Source organism: Erpetoichthys calabaricus, chromosome 13 (genome assembly GCF_900747795.2).
Source record: "Erpetoichthys calabaricus chromosome 13, fErpCal1.3, whole genome shotgun sequence".
Taxonomy (NCBI): Eukaryota; Metazoa; Chordata; class Cladistia; order Polypteriformes; family Polypteridae; genus Erpetoichthys; species Erpetoichthys calabaricus.
Window position 1 is genome coordinate 30,149,845 of NC_041406.2, and position 21,408 is coordinate 30,171,252.

The 21,408-nt window shown below is 40.9% G+C and overlaps 1 protein-coding gene across 1 annotated transcript in view; it reads right to left on the reverse strand.

Annotated features, from left to right (window-relative positions):
- Positions 1 to 5,800, reverse strand: part of ago2 (argonaute RISC catalytic component 2) — a 77,044-nt gene extending 71,244 nt beyond the window's left edge. Inside the window, exon 1 of the mRNA XM_028818065.2 lies at positions 5,560 to 5,800. Coding sequence (XP_028673898.1) covers positions 5,560 to 5,584 — 25 coding nt within the window. The 5' untranslated portion in view covers positions 5,585 to 5,800. The remainder of the gene's footprint in view (positions 1 to 5,559) is intronic.
- Positions 5,801 to 21,408: the final 15,608 nt, after the last annotated feature.

Below are 21,408 nucleotides of genomic sequence, written 5' to 3' on the forward strand. Positions count from 1 at the left end.
TGAACCTTCCTGTCATGTTTGTAAAAAAAAAAAAATCCCGTGGACAACATGAAATATGAATATTTTTTGTGCACTGCACAAATTATACAACTGTATAAACTTTGTTGATTAACACTGAAGTTTTATTGTCAATGCCATTTTCATTACACATTACAAAGATTTTAAATGCAATCTGAAGTTATCCGAATCAACATAAACATGGCTACTGTGAGAAAATATGTTGGCATGTTTTGGCCACATTCCAGTACTGTAAATGCAAAATGCTTACAATTTTAACTTTAAATTGGGGATTGGTGTTGAAAAAAAGTTGCCAGTTATTAGTCTAAAACTGATCTCAAATCTCTATCTCCAGCATGAATTAAACTATTTTCCTTGTCATTGTAGGTTTATTTTTCATTCAGTGTGCAAAGGAAATAACAAAATTACCTGTCAAAACATTCAAGTATTAAACCTAATACGTCTCTTATTTTAAAGGGGAAAACTAAAACCAATAAACATCAAAACAGAAAAGGAAAATCCACAAAAAAAGCAATAGAGAATGAGAAAAATTAAGCTTCACTAATTGACTAGCCACTTTAAGCCAAGAGGATGGTTGATATTGTCAAATGCTGATTGGCTGGACACATAATTAATGTAAAAATTGTTGACTTGCACAAAACTTTTGCAGAAATTGTTTACAAAAATGCTGAAATGTACAATTTTTTTTTTTTTTTTTTTTTTTTTTAAATTCTTATGCACCTTACAAGAAAGCAGTCGGGCAGTCGCATTTGCTGGCAGAGGCACGTGAGATTTCTGTGCAATGATAGGTTTGCAGGAGTGCCCTGTAGCTGAAGGAAGGCACCCAGACCAGCACGTCACGCACCAAGTTTTTCCATTTTAAAATGGAATAGTTCTTATCAGAGCAAAGAACACTGCATTTACATCTTTTGCGTGGTCAATATGAAGTAAATTTGTTAACCTTTGATATCATTAAAAGAATACATTCACTGTGTTTTGACATTAGTATGATTTCTTTATTAAGTCAAATATTTTTACCGGTTTTGGATAACAAAATGTGGTCATAATTTGTGAATATCTTTTGCAGACTGCATACAGAAATGAACACTGAAATTTGGAAATTGACTTTTTCTCTCATGAGAATAATTTAAAACATTTTACTACAGCTGTAGCCATAGCTAGTTTGCTCACCAGCTTTGGCAACATCATTTACCTGTACAAGTGACTAAACCTTTCTTTATAATAGAATATTGCTCAGTTTTTGAAACAGCATTTAGTGAATGTGTAAATTACTAAATAATACTTATGAGATTTGTTTTTGTTTTAGTTTTTAGAATGGGGTAAACTGGCACGCTGATGGTGGGATTTTGACCATAGAACCTGGGAACCCTGGTGCTGAATGACTCAACAATTCATGCAATACAGTGATCCCTCGCTATATCGCGCTTCGTCTTTCGCGGCTTCACTCCATCGCGGATTTTAAATGTAAGCATATGTGAATATATATCGCGGATTTTTCACTGCTTCGCGGATGTCTGCGGTCTACAGTACGTGTGCTTCCTCAGTTGATTTGCCCATTTGAATTCAAACTAGGGACGCATTTGAATTCAAACAAGGGACGCTATTGGCGGATGGCTGAGAAGCTACCCAATCAGAGCACACGGTTAAGTTCCTGTGTGCTGCTGATTGGCTCAGCGATGGAGTGCTGCATTAACCAGGAAGTCTAATCTCACTCATTCAGCATTAACGTGCCCAAGCGCCAACAGAAAATGCAAATGATTGCAGAAAAGGTAAAAGTTTTGGATATGTTGAAGGAAGGAAACAGCTACACCGCTGCAGGACACCATTACAGCATAAATGAGTCCATGATTCTTTTTATTTAAAAAGGAGGAAAAGCATATAAGATCTACGGCCGCAGTGTCCTTTAACCAGAGAGCAAAATGAGTTGCAAATGGACATGATAAGGCAGTAGTCTGGATGGAATCTGCTTTAGGGATTTGGATTGAAGAGTGATGGAAGAAGAACAACAGCGGTGCTAAACAGTCGCCTGAAGAGGCTCCTTTAGAAGAGCTGTAACGCTATCCTTTGTTGTGCAGTAAAATTAAACTCATCGTTATCGGACAAGTCGTCGTGTCATTGTTGGTGAGTAACCATAATTAATTATCTACATACAGTACTTATTACATGTACATAGTTTAGTGTCACTGTACACACATTTTGCTGTATACAATTTTTCTTGCATTGTACGTATTTATTGCTGGTGGCCTGTCTGTCGTAATGGCTGTAACATATGTGATATCGGAGACGCTCGATATCTTTAGAATAATATTTAGGTTTTACTGTATGTAAACACAGTTTACATACATAATTTCAACGAACCTTACCTAATATCTAAGAGAATACAAAGGGTTTATGCTGTATAATTGTGCGTGAAATGTTTATAATAGTGTGGGAGAGTTTATAAGGGCTTAAATATATAAAAATAACCATATAAACATATGGTTTCTACTTCGCGGATTTTCTTATTTCGCGGGTGGCTCTGGAACGCAACCCCCGCGATGGAGGAGGGATTACTGTATTCCAATTACCAACATACAGTAATACACAGATGTACTCCGTCATTTGAGACTTCTACAAGATAAGAAGGTCAGACACAGATCTGTTACAGATATGTTTGTTCAATGGTTTGAGTGTTCTTATTTACAGCTAAATAATCCTAAAACAAAAGATAAGGCTGCAGATTTAAGGTGCTCCCCTACTTCCAAACTGTCTCAAAATTAAAAGGGAGATGGTGGAGCAATACCTTGAGACAATCATTAATTACAAGCTAAATTTTGAGCTTAACACAGAGCAAATTGTTAAGAAGGGACAGACACAACTTTTATTTTTTTGGGAAACTCAATAGTTTTAAAGTGGACAAAATACTAAACACTTTTTTAATCAGTCCTTTAATGAATCTATTATTACGTTTGCCTTTATATTTTGGTTTGGAAACTTCAGCATTAAGAATATAAACAATCTTAACAACACTGTAAAAACAGTAATATTTTTTGATTGCAGTAGACCTTTGTTACTGAGCTGTGTTGCAAACAGGTTTCAAAGAAGGCCAACTCAGTTCACTCGGACAGTAACCATTCTCTCTTCTTTAATCATCAGATGTTGCCATCAGGCTGCTGATTTAGGTTTTCAAAAGGGAAAGGGCAACAGCTTTAAGAACTCTTACTCCTACAGCTTTAAGCATTTTGAATTGTGTTACTTGAAGGAATGCTGCTAAAGGTGAAATTCTCGATTATTTAATGTACTGATAAAGGTAATTAATCTTATTTAGGTACTTTTCTATTATTGTGGCGCAAATCGTATTATCGTTTTTAAGATTAGGCACCCAAAGGGGACAGTAACATTAGGGACCTATAGTAAACTATGCTCCACACCCACCAACTTTAAGGTTAGTATATGTGGTTGGGGTGGGCCAGTCTAATAATTTAATATCCAAAAAATTAAATAACTGGGGCGGCGGCCCCACAGATTTGCATCAAGATAATAGTAAGTACCCTTATTTGTACTAATCTTGCATATGTGTACTTAGAAGCGCCTGCGGCTCAACATCAACAAGACAAAGGTGTTGGTGGCTGATTTCTGTTGTATTATGGAGCCTCTGAGACCAGCTATCATCCAGGGGGAGATTGTACAGAGCTGCAAGTACTGTACTTGGAAGTCAATATGAACGGCAAGCTGGACTGCTCTGACAACACAATGGTACTGGGCCAGAGTAGACTGCACTTCCTGAGGAGACTCTGGTCTTTTGAAGAATGAAGCAAGGTGCCGGAAATATTTTATCAATCTGTTGTGGTCATGCTGTTGTATATGGTGATGTTTTAAGTAAGAAAATTGAGTTGAGGTGATGTAAAACTCCTGAACAAACTTGTCAATATGGCCAGCTCCATCAAATGACTTACTCTAGACATTGGCTGTTGTGGAGCGCTGGCAAATTTGGATGCCATCACGAACAATTCTGCACTTAAAATCCACGGAATGTTTTTTTTGGAGCAATTTTAGCCTCAGTCTCATACCTGCACAGTACAGTAAGAAGAGCCACTGGGGATCTTTTCTGCCTGCAGCTATTAGGAAATTCAGTGCTTCCTTTTGACGTCCTTTCCTTTTCTCCAGTGAGAAGCCACAGGAAAAACAATACAAACTTCAACTTTCTGTATAAAATTTAATGTATTGTATTTTTTTATTCTATTGTCTTGTATTGAACTTTGTGTTGACATCTGTGTGTTTTATGTTTTGCTGTGTTATGCAATTCAATTTCTCCTTAAGGTTCAATAAAGTACTCTTAGTTGGGTCTTTTCTTATTTCCCTGTATCCGTGTAACAATGTCTTTAAAAGGTTTTCATTCTTTACTGGTGCAAAAAAGATCCTTCTGGGATTATAAAGTCTAAACCTATTTTAATTCAAATTACACTGGGGTAAAACTACAGTATATCTCTGAATGAATAACTGACGAACGGTCTGAGGTGATCTTCGTATAAGACTGGCACGATATGCACAGTATTAAAGTAACACAAGTACGTGAAATCTCACTTAAATTTGCAGTTAACCGTATCGAGGAAACAAGGGAGAAATTTAACAACGCTCTTATCAAACACTGAGCAAAGATAAGACTTGCAGAAACGTTTGCCGGCAGTTGATTAACAGTAGCCAAGCTTGGCCAATTTTAACATCTATAACGTCTGCGTTTTGCGAGAAATATGATGCAACAATGATCAGCAAGGTGAAAAGTCATTACTGATTAGGTACGACACCCTTTAGAAGCAAATTTGTAAAACTTTTTAACCAAAAACAACTTAAATCATTGGTCGGAGATGATGATTCTGGAAAGCTGTTTAATAATTACTCCATGACACACTGTCTCTTCAAAATTAATATATGGAAATGGATATTACGTTTATTGTTAATTATGACAAATTAATAAAAAACAGTGTACGTTTACAGTAAAAGGTTAAAGCCTGAAAAATGTTCACCACGCAGGACTCTTAAAACAAATGCTCCGAAATTAGTAATGCACTTCAAAGATGTCAAAAGTTTTGAATAATTTGTTGGAAGTGGGCCAAATTTTCATAATCAAACTGGAGAAAAGTATCACGACTCCACACAGCGGGATTCCACTCTTGGGCCTAAGTAAACACGAACAGCAACAAGAGCCAGTCCAGCCCCCACGGAGCAGCAACACAGACAGCGTGCACTCATCAGGCGAGTAAACACGGGCAGCGTTCGAGCTCGGCTAGATTCCTTATAAATGCGTAAAAAATAAATTTCTCTTCCCACTTACACATTATTAAAGGGCCTTGAAAACATTTAAACTCTCAAGAAATAGAACTTTAACTTAACTACTCCATCACTCAATGACTGTATCAACATTTGATCACACAATCGTGTGGAGAGAACAGGGTTAGAAAAAAATGAACACAGGCTTCATTAAAAAACACAAGCCGCCAACCAGTTTTCTTTTCCACTTCACTCAAACATTCTTCAAATATGAAGCAAGGGAAAACAACTTACCACCAGCCGCTCCTCCTGCATACATTTTTGCGGCTCAGACGTCACACTTGCTTCAAAAATAATAAAACAGTTAAAAATAATAGGTGTCTGCACAAGAAAAAAAAAGCAAGATGGTAAAAAAAAAAAAAAATTCTTGTGACAGACTTTATTTCAAGCTTGAACAAACATAGGCTAGCTATTCAGACTTATCACTCTTTTTGGTTTTCCTCCTCCCCCTCTTAGTCCATGCCACACGTTGAGGGAGAAACATTAGTGACGTCACACAGAGGCGGGTTAAGCGAACGGTCGTGTATGGAAAGCCGTTTGGTCCAAACATCTTCTCGAGAACAATTGAGTCCGGACTTGCTGTGCCAATCTCCCGCCACAATTCCCACCATTAATCAGGTGGGATTAAGCCGCACTGTAATGTAATACATTAAGAAAAGAAAAAAAAATCTTTAAAGCTCTTACTAGCTTTGTAAAAAAGAACATGATAAGCATCAAAACACTAGAATACCTTTCGTGCTGCAAGAACTTTCAATTCAAATTCAGAGTAATTAGCCATCTAATCTCAGCAGGGGACACAGAAAAAATGAAGTCAGTCACTAATTGAGTAGGGCCTGGAATCAAAACATTCTTATAAAACTACGATCCCTAACATTTTATAAGTTTTGTTGTATGATATGTCTTGAATGACTTAATATTTATTTTAAAGACATTGGGCACGTTTTCCTTAAAACAGTACGTTCAGCCTAACCTATTCTTAATCAGCTAATATTCCGAAAATAACCCTGAGTCCATCCATCCATCCATCCATCCATTTTCCAACCCGCTGAATCCGAACACAGGGTCACGGGGGTCTGCTGGAGCCAATCCCAGCCAACACAGGGCACAAGGCAGGAACCAATCCTGGGCAGGGTGCCAACCCACCGCAGGACACACACAAACACACCCACACACCAAGCACACACTAGGGCCAATGTAGAATTGCCAATCCACCTAACCTGCATGTCTTTGGACTGTGGGAGGAAACCGGAGCGCCCGGAGGAAACCCACGCAGACATGGGGAGAACATGCAAACTCCACGCAGGGAGGACCCGGGAAGCGAACCCAGGTCCCCAGGTCTCCCAACTGCGAGGCAGCAGTGCATACCCACTGTGTCACCGTGCTGCCCTACTCTGAATTGTATTTCCTTATTAGATAGATAGATAGATAGATAGATAGATAGATAGATAGATAGATAGATAGATAGATAGATAGATAGATAGATAGATAGATAGATAGATAGAACTACACACTATATGCTATTTAGATAGATAGAACCAAAACACACTATATGATGGATGGATAGATAGATAGATAGATAGATAGATAGATAGATAGATAGATAGATAGATAGATAGATAGATAGATAGATAGATAGATAGATAGAACTACACACTATATGCTATTTAGATAGATAGAACCAAAACACACTATATGATGGATGGATAGATAGATAGATAGATAGATAGATAGATAGATAGATAGATAGATAGATAGATAGATAGATAGATAGATAGATAGATAGATAGATCTTTATTTTTCCCCAGTGAGAAATATGGCTTTTTACAAAAGCTGTTAAAATAAATGAATGCATAAATAAAAGATAAATTAATATATATATATATACAGTATATATATATACATGGGCAGCACGGTGGCGCAGTGGTAGCCCTGCTGCCTCGCAGTTAGGAGACCCGGGTTCGCTTCCCGGGTCCTCCCTGTGTGGAGTTTGCATGTTCTCCCCCTGTCTGCATGGGTTTCCTCCGGGCGCTCCGGTTTCCTCCCACAGTCCAAAGACATGCAGGTTAGGTGGATTGGCGATGCTAAATTGGCCCTAGTGTGTGCTTGGTGTGTGGGTGTGTGTGTGTGTGCCCTGCGGTGGGCTGGCACCTTGCCCGGGATTGGTTCCTGCCTTGTGTCCTGTGTTGGCTGGGATTGGCTCCAGCACACCCCCGTGACACTGTGTTCAGATTCAGCGGGTTGGAAAATGGATGGATGGATGGATATATACATACAATACTGTCTGAACACACACCAGAATGACTAAAAAATGAATTAAAAGAGAAAGAAAACTTCTGACTTGGCAGTTCCAGTCATAGTGAGGCTTTATGGAGGAGTATTGCTGTTGGTATAAATTAGCCCCAATCGAGTTTCTTGACACCCATATGCTGAATAATTTGTTGGCTGAAAGTCCTCAGTGTGAGTTTGTCAGAGAGAGGATGTGCAGCATTGTTCATAGTGACACTCAGTTTTGTTTTAATTCTCTCCCTTGCTGCTAACTCCAGGCAGTCCAGAGTGTGTTCCATAACTGAGACTGCCATTTTAATTAGCTTATTGTGGGCTTCTCTTGAAGTGATGTTACCAGCCTAGCACACCACAGTGCAGAAAATCAGACTGGCCATCAAAGGATGTGAAGAATGTCACGCCTCACATTAAAGGAACAATGTCTCTTAAGATAGAAGAGCCTGCTCTGCCCTTTCTTAAATAATTCCTGTGTGTTACGAGCCAGTCTAACCTGTCATTGATGTGGACCCCCAAGTACTTATAGGAGTTGACCACCTCTACATCCACTCCCAGAATAGTGACCAGACATAGAGGCTGTTTGATGTGGCGAAAGTCAATAACGGGTTCCTTGGTTTTGCTAATGTTAAGTTAAGCAGCATAGAATTCTTTTTGCACCAAGAAGCAAAAAGTTCTCCATCTGACTCCTATACTCTGTCTCACACCCATTATCAAAACAACCCATAAGTGCAGAATCATCTGAGAATGTCTGCAAGTGACATGACCTGGTATTATATTTATAATTGGAGGTGTACAAAGTGAAGAGAAAAGGACACAGGACTGTTTCAGGATATGTTCGAGATACTGTATCTACAGTAACTAATTTAAAAAAATCAAAACATTAATGTAAAAGTCACCCTTAACCAAATTCTACCTTGGCCCTTGTGTTCTTGCTGAAGAATGGAATTTTAAATAACAACCAAACAGTATCATATTCACTTCCTTTGTTATGTTAAGCATTTCTGTTTCGTCATGTGTTAATCTTCATTTGTTTAAACATGGGGCGGCACGGTGGCGCAGTGGGTAGCGCTGCTGCCTCGCAGTTGGGAGACCAGGGGACCTGGGTTCACTTCCCGGGTCCTCCCTGCGTGGAGTTTGCATGTTCTCCCCATGTCTGCGTGGGTTTCCTCCGGGCGCTCTGGTTTCCTCCCACTGTCCAAAGACATGCAGGTTAGGTGGATTGGCGATTCTAAATTGGCCCTGGTGTGTGGGTGTGTTTGTGTGTGTCCTGTGGTGGGTTGGCACCCTGCCCAGGATTGGTTCCTGCCTTGTGCCCTGTGTTGGCTGGGATTGGCTCCGGCAGACCCCTGTGACCCTGTGTTCAGATTCAGCGGGTTGGAAAATGGATGGATGGATGGATGTTTAAACATGCTCTTCTTGAGATTTTCTGTGACAATATTATGCCCGTCTTTTAGAACATTAGAAAGACGTTTGACAAGAGCAAGCCATTCAGCCCATCAAAGCTCACTAATAATATCCACCAAATTCATCTAAAACAACAACAAGTCAGGTTTTGAATTTCCCTAGAGTCTTGCCATTCACCACACTTGGCAATTTTATTCCATATGTCTATGGTCTCCTGTGTGAAGAAAAACTTCCTAATATTTGTGCAAAATGAACTCTTTACAATCATGGTATTTTTAATTTGCTACATAAAACTGTGTTCTAAAGTGAAGCTTTTTTTTTTTTTAATAAACTTAAAAATACTGTAGCGTCCCGTTCCAGATGGGAGAAATAAACCACAAAGGCAAGTAGCAGTCCAAAAACAAAAGTTTTGTTGCTCTTCTGCCTTAACTAAACAATGCAAACTCCGAAAACAAAAACAATGGAGCCCCAAAAAAAGGAGATGAAGAACAACCACTCTTAACTTTTTTTAAAAACAAAAAAATAGCAGAATTTCCTTAACAATTTCCCGCCCCCAGCATCCCAGTGGCTGCTTTATTTAAGAATGGCAGATGTGGCTCCTCTGCCCGCACCTCTCAGCAGCACTCTGAGGAACCCCATTTGCATGGCTTTTAAAACACACTGCCTCTGTGGTAATTTCTTTACAAGACTGTTATGCTGACCCCCCTCCTAGCTCCTTGCCCTTGAGGACACTTCAAAATGTTGATATTCAGCAGGCAGTGACTCACGTAGGACGCGTAGTGGCATCTGTAGGCAGCATTTCTTTTTCTACCATCTCCAGTGCCAAATTGGACTGTTCTTCTTGATTGACATCCTGGTTGACTGGCGCCTCAATCCTTTCTTCAGCACCTAACCTTCCCCGGTAAGGTGCCAACCGATCCTGATGCAGGATGTGGACGAAAAAGGCACACTGGAAAGCAGACAGATAATATTTTCTCAATTCACTTTATTTATTCATTCGGAGTCGCAGTAAGTAGAGATTCAAAAGAGCATAACTTATTGCCGCAAAGCTCAATTGAACCCTGATCGAAAGCCAGGAGGGGTTTTTTATACTTCAGCATCTCATGATTAATAAGACAGAAAGAACATCCTTATCAAAACAGTAAAGTTAAACAATATGTCTGTTGAGCTAAGCATTATCTGTGTTTTGGAAGCTGAGCACAGGAGAGACGCCTTTGCATAAACTACATGTGCAGTTCTGCAGCCTTGTGACCTTGTCCCTGAAACATTCACTCTGAGAAAGGGAAAAACAAGAAACAGCTTACATTTTATTCATGTGGACACTATTTCTCCTGAACCCTGGAATAACATATTTTTGTTAGTTCATAAGCCAAAGCGTCTCTCACTGGCAAGTTACAAAATAGTTATTATAAAGATTCTAATTTACTAAACACACAAAATACATGGTGCTGAGGAGAACATTCTTCTTCTACATTCCCCCCTTTTTGAACCAACAAAAATATGGGTGACATAGGAGTAACAAGGGAGAGAGTAGGAGAAGGGGAAGGAGTGGAAGGAAAGGAGGAAGAAATGGGAAGCATGCATTCTTCGTGTAACATATAAGCCTTGGCCACGGAGGCAGTGAAATACTGGGACACAATATATCTAATTAGGGGGACTATACAGCAGGCCACAAGCAACAGAATGATAAAAGCAACGGCCAGTGAAATAAAAACTGACCTGAGCCATCAGCCCCAGGGGCTAGAAATGCCAGAAGTGGTAGCTAATTTATTTGAAAGGGCAGTTAAACCTGGCAAAGCACGGTGATTGATCCATCGGGAGCCGTATTATTAGGGATGTAAGTGCAGCACACATCACCAAACATAGCACATACACCCCCCTTTTCAGCAAGGAGCATATCTAATGCTAATCGATTTTGCCAAGTCATAAGGGATGTTCTATCAAGCTGTTCATGTATCCCTTCAACAGCCTCTTTAGTAAAATTCAGGAAACGCTGTTGGTTGTAATATAAGTAATTAATCTAATCTACATTTTTATTTATTGTAACTTGGGGGAAAATAGACTCAAATCCGGCAGCAACTTGATCTCGCGCTTGAAATTTATCAGGGACTCCGTGAGGGACACCAATGGAATCAAAGTAAACGCCAGGGCCGTGAAGAGAGAATGTGGAGGGGTCAGCAGAGCGGGGTCGACGACGTCGGCCAGAGCTGGACGACACGCGAGGAGAATTCAAAGGGAGGAGGCGGAAAGGCATATCAAGTTGGGTTAATGCGCATGTGCCAGTCCAAACAGGGGGAAGAATATCAAGTAATTTTAATGTACTGCACATCCACCAAATATCAGCACGCGGAGTGGACTGTGTCAACAGGAAAAGTGATAATGTAGAATTAAATGAGGTGGAGTTAACCTGGAAAGTCTGGGAACAGAAGGAAGAAGGGATATGACCAACATTAGTACCTCGGAAGGGGGAACTATAATTACTAGAGAAGCAGGTATAATTGCCTTCATGAGACTGGAACATCGGGGGAGTCATATGAGGAGTGGGGGGGAAAAGAGGAGAGAAAGTGTAATGCAGTTAGAGTCTTTTGGTGTAGACGGAGAGGTAAAAAGGGCAAGGAGACAAGGAAGACCAACAGGGTAAATATTAGAAAGAGGGAAAGGAACGGTAGCCAAATGTGGCCTGGCCGTAGCACAGGCGTAGCAATCAGATTGATTTACTTGCTTAGCGGAATATAATACCCACTGTAACCAACGGTTCTGATCACCATAGCCAGTTTCAATTGAAAAAGTGGATGAGAGGGTGGAAATATTCATAATCTTAACAGAAGAAAAGTCTGGACCAGAAGTTGGGGTGACAGGTGTGTGTGCAGGAGAATGAGAGGTGTTAGTAACAGGATTGTCAATCTTAATTAGAAATCTCCCTAAAGGGTCTGTTCCAGATACATATGCCCCTAATATATAGGTTCCTGAGTCATGTAAAGAGGAGTTCTTCAAAATGATGATCAAGGGGTTACAATGGTTGTCAACACATTTATGAGAAGCATGTCCTTTTATGATAGAAAATCGATTTTTCAAACCGTATTTTTGGGCCTCAAAAGGTTGAGAACCCCAGTTCTCAGTTCCAGTGTTAGCAAAAACCCATTGCCAGGTGTCACAGTTACTTCCCCAATAATACTTCGTAACAGTCATACACACGTATTTGTCAGACCAGGTCCACTGGGCTTGTCGACCAGTCCCACAGCTGATAATAGAGCAGAAATCAACCTGCACTGATGTGGTGATTCCTAACAGGAAAGTCAAGGTGACCAGGGCAGTAGACAAGGGAAAAGAAAGCATAGTAGCACAGCAATCAAGGGTGCCATCTCTTGCAATGTGAGGCGTGAATCCAGGCGGGCAATCCTTCCATTTTCACTGCATGTGGTGTGGATAGAAGAACTTGGAACGGTCCTCTCCACCTTGGCTGATGCCAATGTTTCCTCCGAGTGTCATGGACGAGGATCCAAGTGCCTAAGGGAATCGGCGTGTCTTTAGATGGAAGACTAGTCCTCCAGGCCTGGTTAACCTGCTCGTGGACTTCTTTCAGAGAAGCTCGGAGACCTGTAAGACAAGAGAGAAGATCATTGTCCACAGTATGCAGGTTAACATTTCACATAACCATGCCCACAGGCATGGGTGTCCGGTCAGAATTTCAAACGGCGACAGTCCTAATTGCCGGTGTGTTCTTGCCCTCAATCTCATTAAGGCCAGAGGCAAAGTGTCTGGCCAGGATAAATTTGTCTGCTCACAGATTTTTGCTAATTTAGATTTTAGGGTGCCATTATCAGTTTGCAATTTCTGTGGTATGCCCCACCTAGGAATAATTTCTTTGATTAAAGCTTTGGCTACAGTTTTAGCATCAGCGTGTTTAGCAGGAAAAAGTTCTACCCATCGGGAGAACACATCAACAATTACTAGACAATAACGATAACCTTTAGACGGAGTTAGTTCAATGAAATCCATTTGGAGGTGTTCAAACGGACCCATTGGATTAGGTGTAACGGCGGGACTTACCTGGACTTACCTGGGTGCCCTTTCCTACATTAGACTTTTCACATAATGCACAGCGCCTGCAGCTGCTCTGCATATGTAGAAAAGCCTGCAGCTTCCCAGTGTTTTTCAACATCCTGAATCATGGCGTCCCTTCCAGCATGGTCTAGACCATGAGCGATTTTTGCCATACCTGGGAAAGAAGCCTTTGGGAGGAAAGGTTTGTTAGTTTGCCTATGGGTCTAGACTCCATAAGAGAGGGACCATTCTTTGGACCATTTTCTTTTTCTCTGTCCGTGGCTGCACTCTGTAAAGAAACAAGTTGATTATCAGGGTCCTGGTTATTTCTCTGTTGGAATAAAGAAATTGGTGTGTTATTATATGCAGCCTGTTTAGCAAAGTGATCAGCTAATTCGTTTCCTTTGCTGACAGGATCTTGTTTTCCTATGTGAGCTTGACATTTAACAATCGCTAACTTTGATGGTTTAGTTATAGCTATTAAGAGGGATTCAATCAGTTTTTGATGTTGGATCGGTTTGCCAGCGCTGGTCTTAAATCCTCTACTAAAATAGAACGAACGGTGTGAGGTACCTTTACTGTTAGGGGGCTCATGAGCACTTTGTTTGTCTGTATGTGGTTGCGTTAAAACTGCATTCATTAATCCCCCCTTTTTCGTCCACGAACACAGTGAATGGACGAGAATATGGTCAGTGAGAGTAATGCATTTTTATTATTATTTAATTATTGATTTATTTATTTTTTTTTAATCACATAGAGCCTTGTCAGCCTGCTATATCACTACATGCAGCCAGATCGCAGTGTTAGCTAGATTTTGTAAAGGCTGTGCTCCTCCTGAAAAACTTACAATCAAACAACTTCTCAGGCCGCAAGCTGGTACTACTTTTAAATAAGGAATTCATCCTACCATGGTGCCATACATGCTAGCCTCCAGATGATGGAAAAGTCTGAGGCGGAACCGGGTCAGCGACAACAAGGAAACACTAATTTCCGTGGCGACCCAAATGCCAACTGTAAACAAAAATAATCCATCTCGGGAAACACACAGCACAACTCCACAACAAGAAAACATTCCCACCAAAAGCTATGCAGCCACAGAGAAATATGCTGACTTAACCTGTTGTTTTGTGACCGGTCTTGGAAAGTTTTGAATGATGGTTAAACGGCCGCTAGAGAGAGCTCTTGTATCGCATGAAATGTCATGACCTAAATATTTAACGATAGCTTGAAGTAACTGCAGTTTTTTTTTTTTTTTTCTTCAACACTTTTTTATGGCCATTTTCACCTAAAAAGAATAGCAATTTTCTGAGTATCATGTGCACTTGTTGTTTGTTTATTTTTCTTTTCTTTTTTCTTATCTATATACTGTATCAATTTATTATCTTTTTCTGGCCAAAACCATAAACACAAGGGGCTTCAGTATATCCCTGAGGCATGACGGTCCAGGTCCATCAGCGGTTTTGAAAGGTAAAAGCAACCCAGAATTGAGAATCAGGGTGCACGGGAATGGAAAAGAAAGCGTTAGCAAGGTCAAGAACAGAGAAGTACCGGGCGGACGGGGGTATCGTGGAAAGAATAGTGGAAGGATTAGGAACAATAGGTGTTCTAGGAAAAAAAACCGCAGAGTTAACTTGTCATAGGACCCGTCAGCCTTTTTTACAGGAAAAAATGGGGGAGTTGACTGGAGAGTATGTAATTGGAATAATCGCTCCTCGCCTCACGAGATCAGAATGTACGGCGGCGATGCCAGCCTCTGCCTCTGGAGACAGAGGATCCTGGACACGGTACGGGCGGAAGGAAGATTTTGAGAAAATCACCAGTGGCTCAGTGTGCTATCCTTCCATAATCAATTTTTCCCTTGGGACCACAGTGCTAAGGAAACATGGGGAACCGAATCTCCTAAATAGAAAACGCTTTGTGAATATGTGAGGTGCACTGAAGCAACAGCTTTAGTAGACAACAAAAATGCATGGAATGTGCAAAGTTTCAGGGCATGTGCTGGAGGAAAGAAAAGATGCTAACCAAGGTGTGTCCACTTCAGTAGGGAAATACTGGGCAGTACAAGGCAGGGTGTCCGGGACTTGAAAGTGAGGAAAATAGGCATGAGGGGAAAGAATGAAGGGCTTTCAAGAGGAAGGTGTGCGGGGAGATGTTCAGGGTCCAGGCTGTAAAAGAGGGCTTGGGGTGTGAAGTGTGGCACAGGAGCTTAGGAATGGAGCAGCAAAAATCCTTGTTCAGTTAAAGAAAATTGAGACTGACAATTTAAGTCATAAGATTCCATCCCAGCAGTTTCACAGGACACAAATGATTTAACAGAAAGCAACGAGTCAATAATGAAACTGTTAATGCTGAGCTGTAATTGCACAGGAACCTCCTTCAGTGCGTGGCTCCTGTGTCCATTTCAAAGGCAGTTTCTTTGCCATTAAAGTCAATAAAAGATCAGTTTCAGCATGACGAGTAAGCAAAGGAAACTGGAAAAAGTGGCTGGGGTCCCTGATATTTCTTAGGACCAAGGAATGTCATTAGGCTCAGGGAGAGGGGGTGACGGAGGCGCTTGTGTGGGCAGTTGCGTCTAAAATGTCCAAGTTCACCGCAGCCGTAACAGGCATATGACGCTGGCATCTGCTCCGAAGGGTTAGGCATCTGAGCAAAAGGATTATTAGGGTTTGATAAATGGAACCCGCGTCCTTTTCTGTGCCCTCGCCCTCGACCTCCAAAGAATTTTCCGCGTCCTCTCCCCCTAGCCAGGTCAGTTCTTCCAGTATAGTAATTTATTTGTGCAGCCAAAAGTTTGGTCTGTGTCTCTGACTCTTTTAATTTAGTCTGACTGTCAGCATGCTCTGCATGACGCTTGTCTTCCTCGAACGTTGCGGTCTTCCAGCCTTTTTGTAGGACGTGCAGACTTTGCTTTGAATGGCACTTCTCAGTCTCGAGATGAAAGGAGGCACTGCAGCACGAGTTCTATCGTTTGTATTGTCTAGCCCAGAGTGATTAGCCATCAGATCTTGCAATCGGTGAGCCGGCTGAAATTCGTGACCAGTTTGTGCCCTTTTTATATTTTTTTTCTGCCAGGGCTCCTTTCAAAGGCTCTCACTGGGCGAGGAAAGGACCTTCATTCCAACACCAAGGGACACCATTATGATCACCGTGATTTACAGTTGCCCATGCGGTGCTCAGCTGTCGACGGAGCACCTGTGTCCACTCTGCAGCATTTGTCTTATACATGTTATCCAGCTGCTGTAACAGCTCCACAAATTGCAGTCCACGGACTGCTCATGCGCTGGGAGACAGATGACTCTTTTGATTTCTGCCATTACAATCCAGTAGCACCTTGTGAATGATCTGAATTATCTTCCTCAGGGTCAATATGTGAGGACGGGTCATAATGATATTGTTCATCGTAAAAACCTGCTCCAGACGGTTCGTCTGTTAACAGGGGTGTTGTTGGAGAAGAGGGTGCAGGAGGTGGAAGCGGGGGAGTTTTGGTAAGGAGGGGGTGGACAGATTACGGGATATAGGGGGTCTTTCTTTTCGGTCTGCTTTCTTTTACTTTCAGGCTTGGGCACTGTCTCTATCTTCACTTTCTGCAACGCTAGCAATAATTCTTCCTTGTCTTTTTTGTGTTTTGACTTCAGCAGCCAGCAGGTTGTTACGCCTCTGCTTATTCCACTTCTTACATGCCTTTTTAAATCCAACCCAGTCTGCTTCTCTATTAACTGTTTAGGGGACCCGCTTTCAATCCCGACGGTGTACTAGGAGCCTGGTGATTCTCTGAAAATAATCCTTCTAACATTAGGTTTTGAGGACCCTGGGGGACCTGTTTGACTGGCGTGCCATTATAATTTCCCATAGTAAGCGGCAGGCCTTCAACAGAGAGCAACTCAATCCCCGATTATTTCTCGTCCCACTTGTCGTCCCCGGAAATCAACCAGTCGACAAGTGGAAATCAACCTCCCCTCTTCCAAATTTCACACGTACTCTAACTGCCCCTTTCACCCCTATTCCTCTTAATATAGGAACGTGCCACTCGGTCCTTTCTACTCGAATTCTTAAGGGATGACTTACTAGCATTCACACTGTGCCGTCACTCTCTATGAATCCCTAAAACCCTTCTAGGTCGATACGGTATGATTCTCTATTCTTTCAGCATGCTTTTATTTTTTTATTCTCTTTTATTATTATTTTCTTTTTTCTTTTCCCCGTATACTTCTATTTCTTCCAGCACACCAGTCAAACCAACGGGAATCCCCCGAATCTACTCACCACGACTCCTTCTGCCTGCCTGGAAAAATCCCATCCAGTTGCTTTTCGTTTCGGTCAGGAGGAGGTCAGCGACTCCCCACGCAGGAAAACGCCCAAGGTTGGCCAGTCCTAACTTTTACCGGAGCTGGTCCTCGATCCGCGGAAATCGGTCCACTTGGACGAACCCGCCCAGGGAGTCGTCTGCCCGTCTCCTGCCCCACGTTGGGCGCCAAAAACTGTGGACGAAAAAGGCACACTGGAAAGCAGACAGATAATATTTTCTCAATTCACTTTATTTATTCATTCGGAGTCGCAGTAAGTAGAGATTCAAAAGAGCATAACTTATTGCCGCAAAGCTCAATTGAACCCTGATCGAAAGCCAGGAGGGGTTTTTTATACTTCAGCATCTCATGATTAATAAGACAGAAAGAACATCCTTATCAAAACAGTAAAGTTAAACAATATGTCTGTTGAGCTAAGCATTATCTGTGTTTTGGAAGCTGAGCACAGGAGAGACGCCTTTGCATAAACTACATGTGCAGTTCTGCAGCCTTGTGACCTTGTCCCTGAAACATTCACTCTGAGAAAGGGAAAAACAAGAAACAGCTTACATTTTATTCATGTGGACACTATTTCTCCTGAACCCTGGAATAACATATTTTTGTTAGTTCATAAGCCAAAGCGTCTCTCACTGGCAAGTTACAAAATAGTTATTATAAAGATTCTAATTTACTAAACACACAAAATACATGGTGCTGAGGAGAACATTCTTCTTCTACAAGGAGCACCTGATGCCCCCTTGGTGACATCTGTACCCAGTACACCACATTGCCCATGTGCTTGAGCACCTGGCAAGGCCCTACCCACACACTGTCAAGCTTGGGGGAGCAACCTTTTTTACTCTAGGGACTATACACCCACACTTGGTCGCTGAGGCAGTAAGGTTGTCCCCTTGCTCTGTTGTCATAATGCCACTTTTTGGTTAGGCCAGCCTTGTGTAGATGATCCCATGCAAACGTGTGGGCTCTGTCGATTCGGACAGCAGGCATACTCAGGGCCAGACTGCTGTTCTTTCCTTTCTGGTGGCCAACCATATTCGAGAGAGACCAGAGTCCTCAATTCTCAGTCCAACATTAACAAGGCAGGGTTGCACTGTGTAGACTCCTGCACTACTGTCCAGAGTGCCAGGAGAACCAAAGGCAGTTGCTGATGCCACTTCTGACACCAGTGTAGCATCCCTTTCCAGACAGTGAGAAATAAACCATACAAGCAAATGGTTGTAGCAGTCAAAAAACAAAAGTTTAATTGCTCTTCTGCCTTAACTGAACAATGCAAACTCTGAAAACAAAAAACAACGGTGCCCCCCCAAAAAAACAGACCAAGAACAACCACTTATCAAACACCTCACCAACTTGTACTCTTAACTTTTTTTTAAAAAAGACAAAGAAATAACAGAGTCCTTAATAATTTCCTGCCCCCATCATCCCAGTGACTGTTTTATTTAAGAATGGCAATGTGGCTCCTCTGCTCATCCTTCTCTGCAGCACTCTGAGCAACTCCATTTGCATGGCTTTTCAAACGCACTGCCTTGGTGGTAATTTCTTTACCAGACTGTTAAAATACTTTGTTCTACCAGTTTACAATGGATCTTTATGGAACTCTGCATTTACATGATAGTTAATGCCTTAAAACTTATCAATTTTGTCCAATTTGAAACAGCATAGGATGTGATTTAAGAGTCATTGTTTATAAGGCATCTTTGTGAGAATGGAAGGAAACAAGAACTAATCATTATGCATCCAAGCAGGATACATGTTAAATGGCAGCATAGTGAAAAGAGCATATAGGAGTTGTACTTTTTACACATAACAATACATCAGTATTGAACAAATTACACTGCATTTTATTTTTAATGAAAGCCTTGGATTTTTTTAAAGATGCAAGTAACTTTTGCTGTATTGTGTCTTGTACTTGGACGATCAAAAAAAAAATCCAAAAAAGACAAAAATGCATGACAGAGCAGAACAATGTGCCACAAACCCTTGATTGATTTCATGCATGAACCTGACACTGTGAGGCAAGAATAACATCCCACTTTGCTTATGTTAAAACATCTGTAGTGAACTTACTAAACTTTATTCTGATTAAACTTAGGTGAATTAGCATTGCTAAAATTGCCCTGCTGTGTGTGTGCATGCTTGTGCATTCCCTCTGCAAATGGCAAGATCCCTATCCGGGTATTGTTCCTGCCTTGCATCCAATACTTTTTGGGATAGGCTCCAGCTGGACTGTGACCCTGTTCTGGATAAGCAGTGTAACCGGTAGGATGTGTTGTAGCACCCCAAATAAAAACAACAACAACAGCATTTATTTATTTTATTGCATTTTCATACAACAATGTAGCTCAAAGTGCTTTACAAAATGACAAAAAGAAAGTTACAAAAATAGAAAACAATTAAGATTAAGCAATAACATTAAAGAAACAATTAACAAAAAAACAAGGTAAGGTCAGATGGCCCAGAGAACAGTAAAAAAACAAAACAAAAAAGCACAGGCTGGAGAATAAAAACAAAATCTGCAGGGGTTCCCAGGTCAAAAGTCCACCCATCCCTGACTGGGCATTCTACCTAACATAAGTGTTCCCAAATCAAACCTCTTAGTTTTCATGCTTCACATGATAGCATTTGATGAAGTTTGAAGTCTCATGAGCAGCTAAGACGTCCGCCTTCATTCCAACATCTCAGGAGGCTACATGGTGCCTTGAACAGAAGGTGGTATTGCAGATCACCCCACCCCAGAAGAACCGGAAAAAAGCAGCAGAGAATAGTAGAGATTAGGACAAATTGTGGATCCCTGAAGAATATGATAATTATATGCCCAAAAATACAACTGAAAAAAGTAGTAGCCATGAAACGGCCAAATTAAAATAATGAGTTTTTAGCACTTTTAAAAAATATTCCACAGTATTAGCCTGGCATATCTCAATTGGTAAAGTATTCCAGATTTTAGGTGCATAACAGCAAAACGCTGCCTCACCACTTCTTTTAAGTTTGGTTCTTGGAAATATAAGCAGACCTCCATTCAAATACCTAAGGGTACGCCTTGGAGTGTAGGGGAGCAGACATTCCAAAATATAGAACGGGCAAGATGGTGAGATGTGCTTTAATTTTCTTTGTCTAGGTAAGATTCTGGTTGCTGCATTCTGCACTAATTGCAGTTAATTGATGTCTTTCTTAGGTAGTCTTGTTAGGAGTGTATTCCAGTAATCTATTTGAATAAAAACAAAAAGCGTGAACTCATGTTTCAGCATCTTGTAAATTTATAAAAGGTGTAACTTTTGCTATATTCCTTAAGTAAAAGAATGCAGTCCTAGTAATCTGGTTAATGCGTGATTTAAAGGTTAGGTCAGAGTCAATGATTACCCCTAAATTTTTTACATCCGCCTTAATTTTTAAACCTAAGGGATCCATTTTACTTCTAATATCCTCTCTATATCCATGTTTGCCAATCACTAAGGTTTCTGGTTTCTCCTTATTTAGTTTGAGAAAATTTCTACTCACTGAATTGGAAATACTGCTAAGGCATTGGATGAGAGAGTCAGGGTTATCAGGTGATATCAATAAATAATACTGTGTGTTGTCTGCATAGCTGTGGTAGCTCACCTTGTGTTTTGAGATAATCTGACATAATGGAAGCATATAGATTGAAAAGAGCAGCAGACCCAGAATGGTTCCTGGGGGTAACCCATATATAATATCATGTATCTCCGAAGTACATTCACCACAACTAACAAAGAATTTTCTATCTGTTAAGTCAGACTGAAACCAATTAAAGACACTGCCCGGAAAGGCCCACCCATTGACTAAGGTGATTTATAAGAATACTGTGGTCTCCAGTGTCAAATGCTGCACTCAAGTCTAACAGAACAAGAACAGATATAAGTTCTCTCTCCATATTAATCTGCAAATCATTTACTACTTTAACCAGTGCAGTTTCTGTACTATGGTTTGTTCTAAAACCTGACTGAAACTTGTCAAGAATAGAATGTTTAATCAAGTAAACATTTAGCTGCTTAATAACTACCTTTTCTAAAATTTCACTTACAAAAAGGCA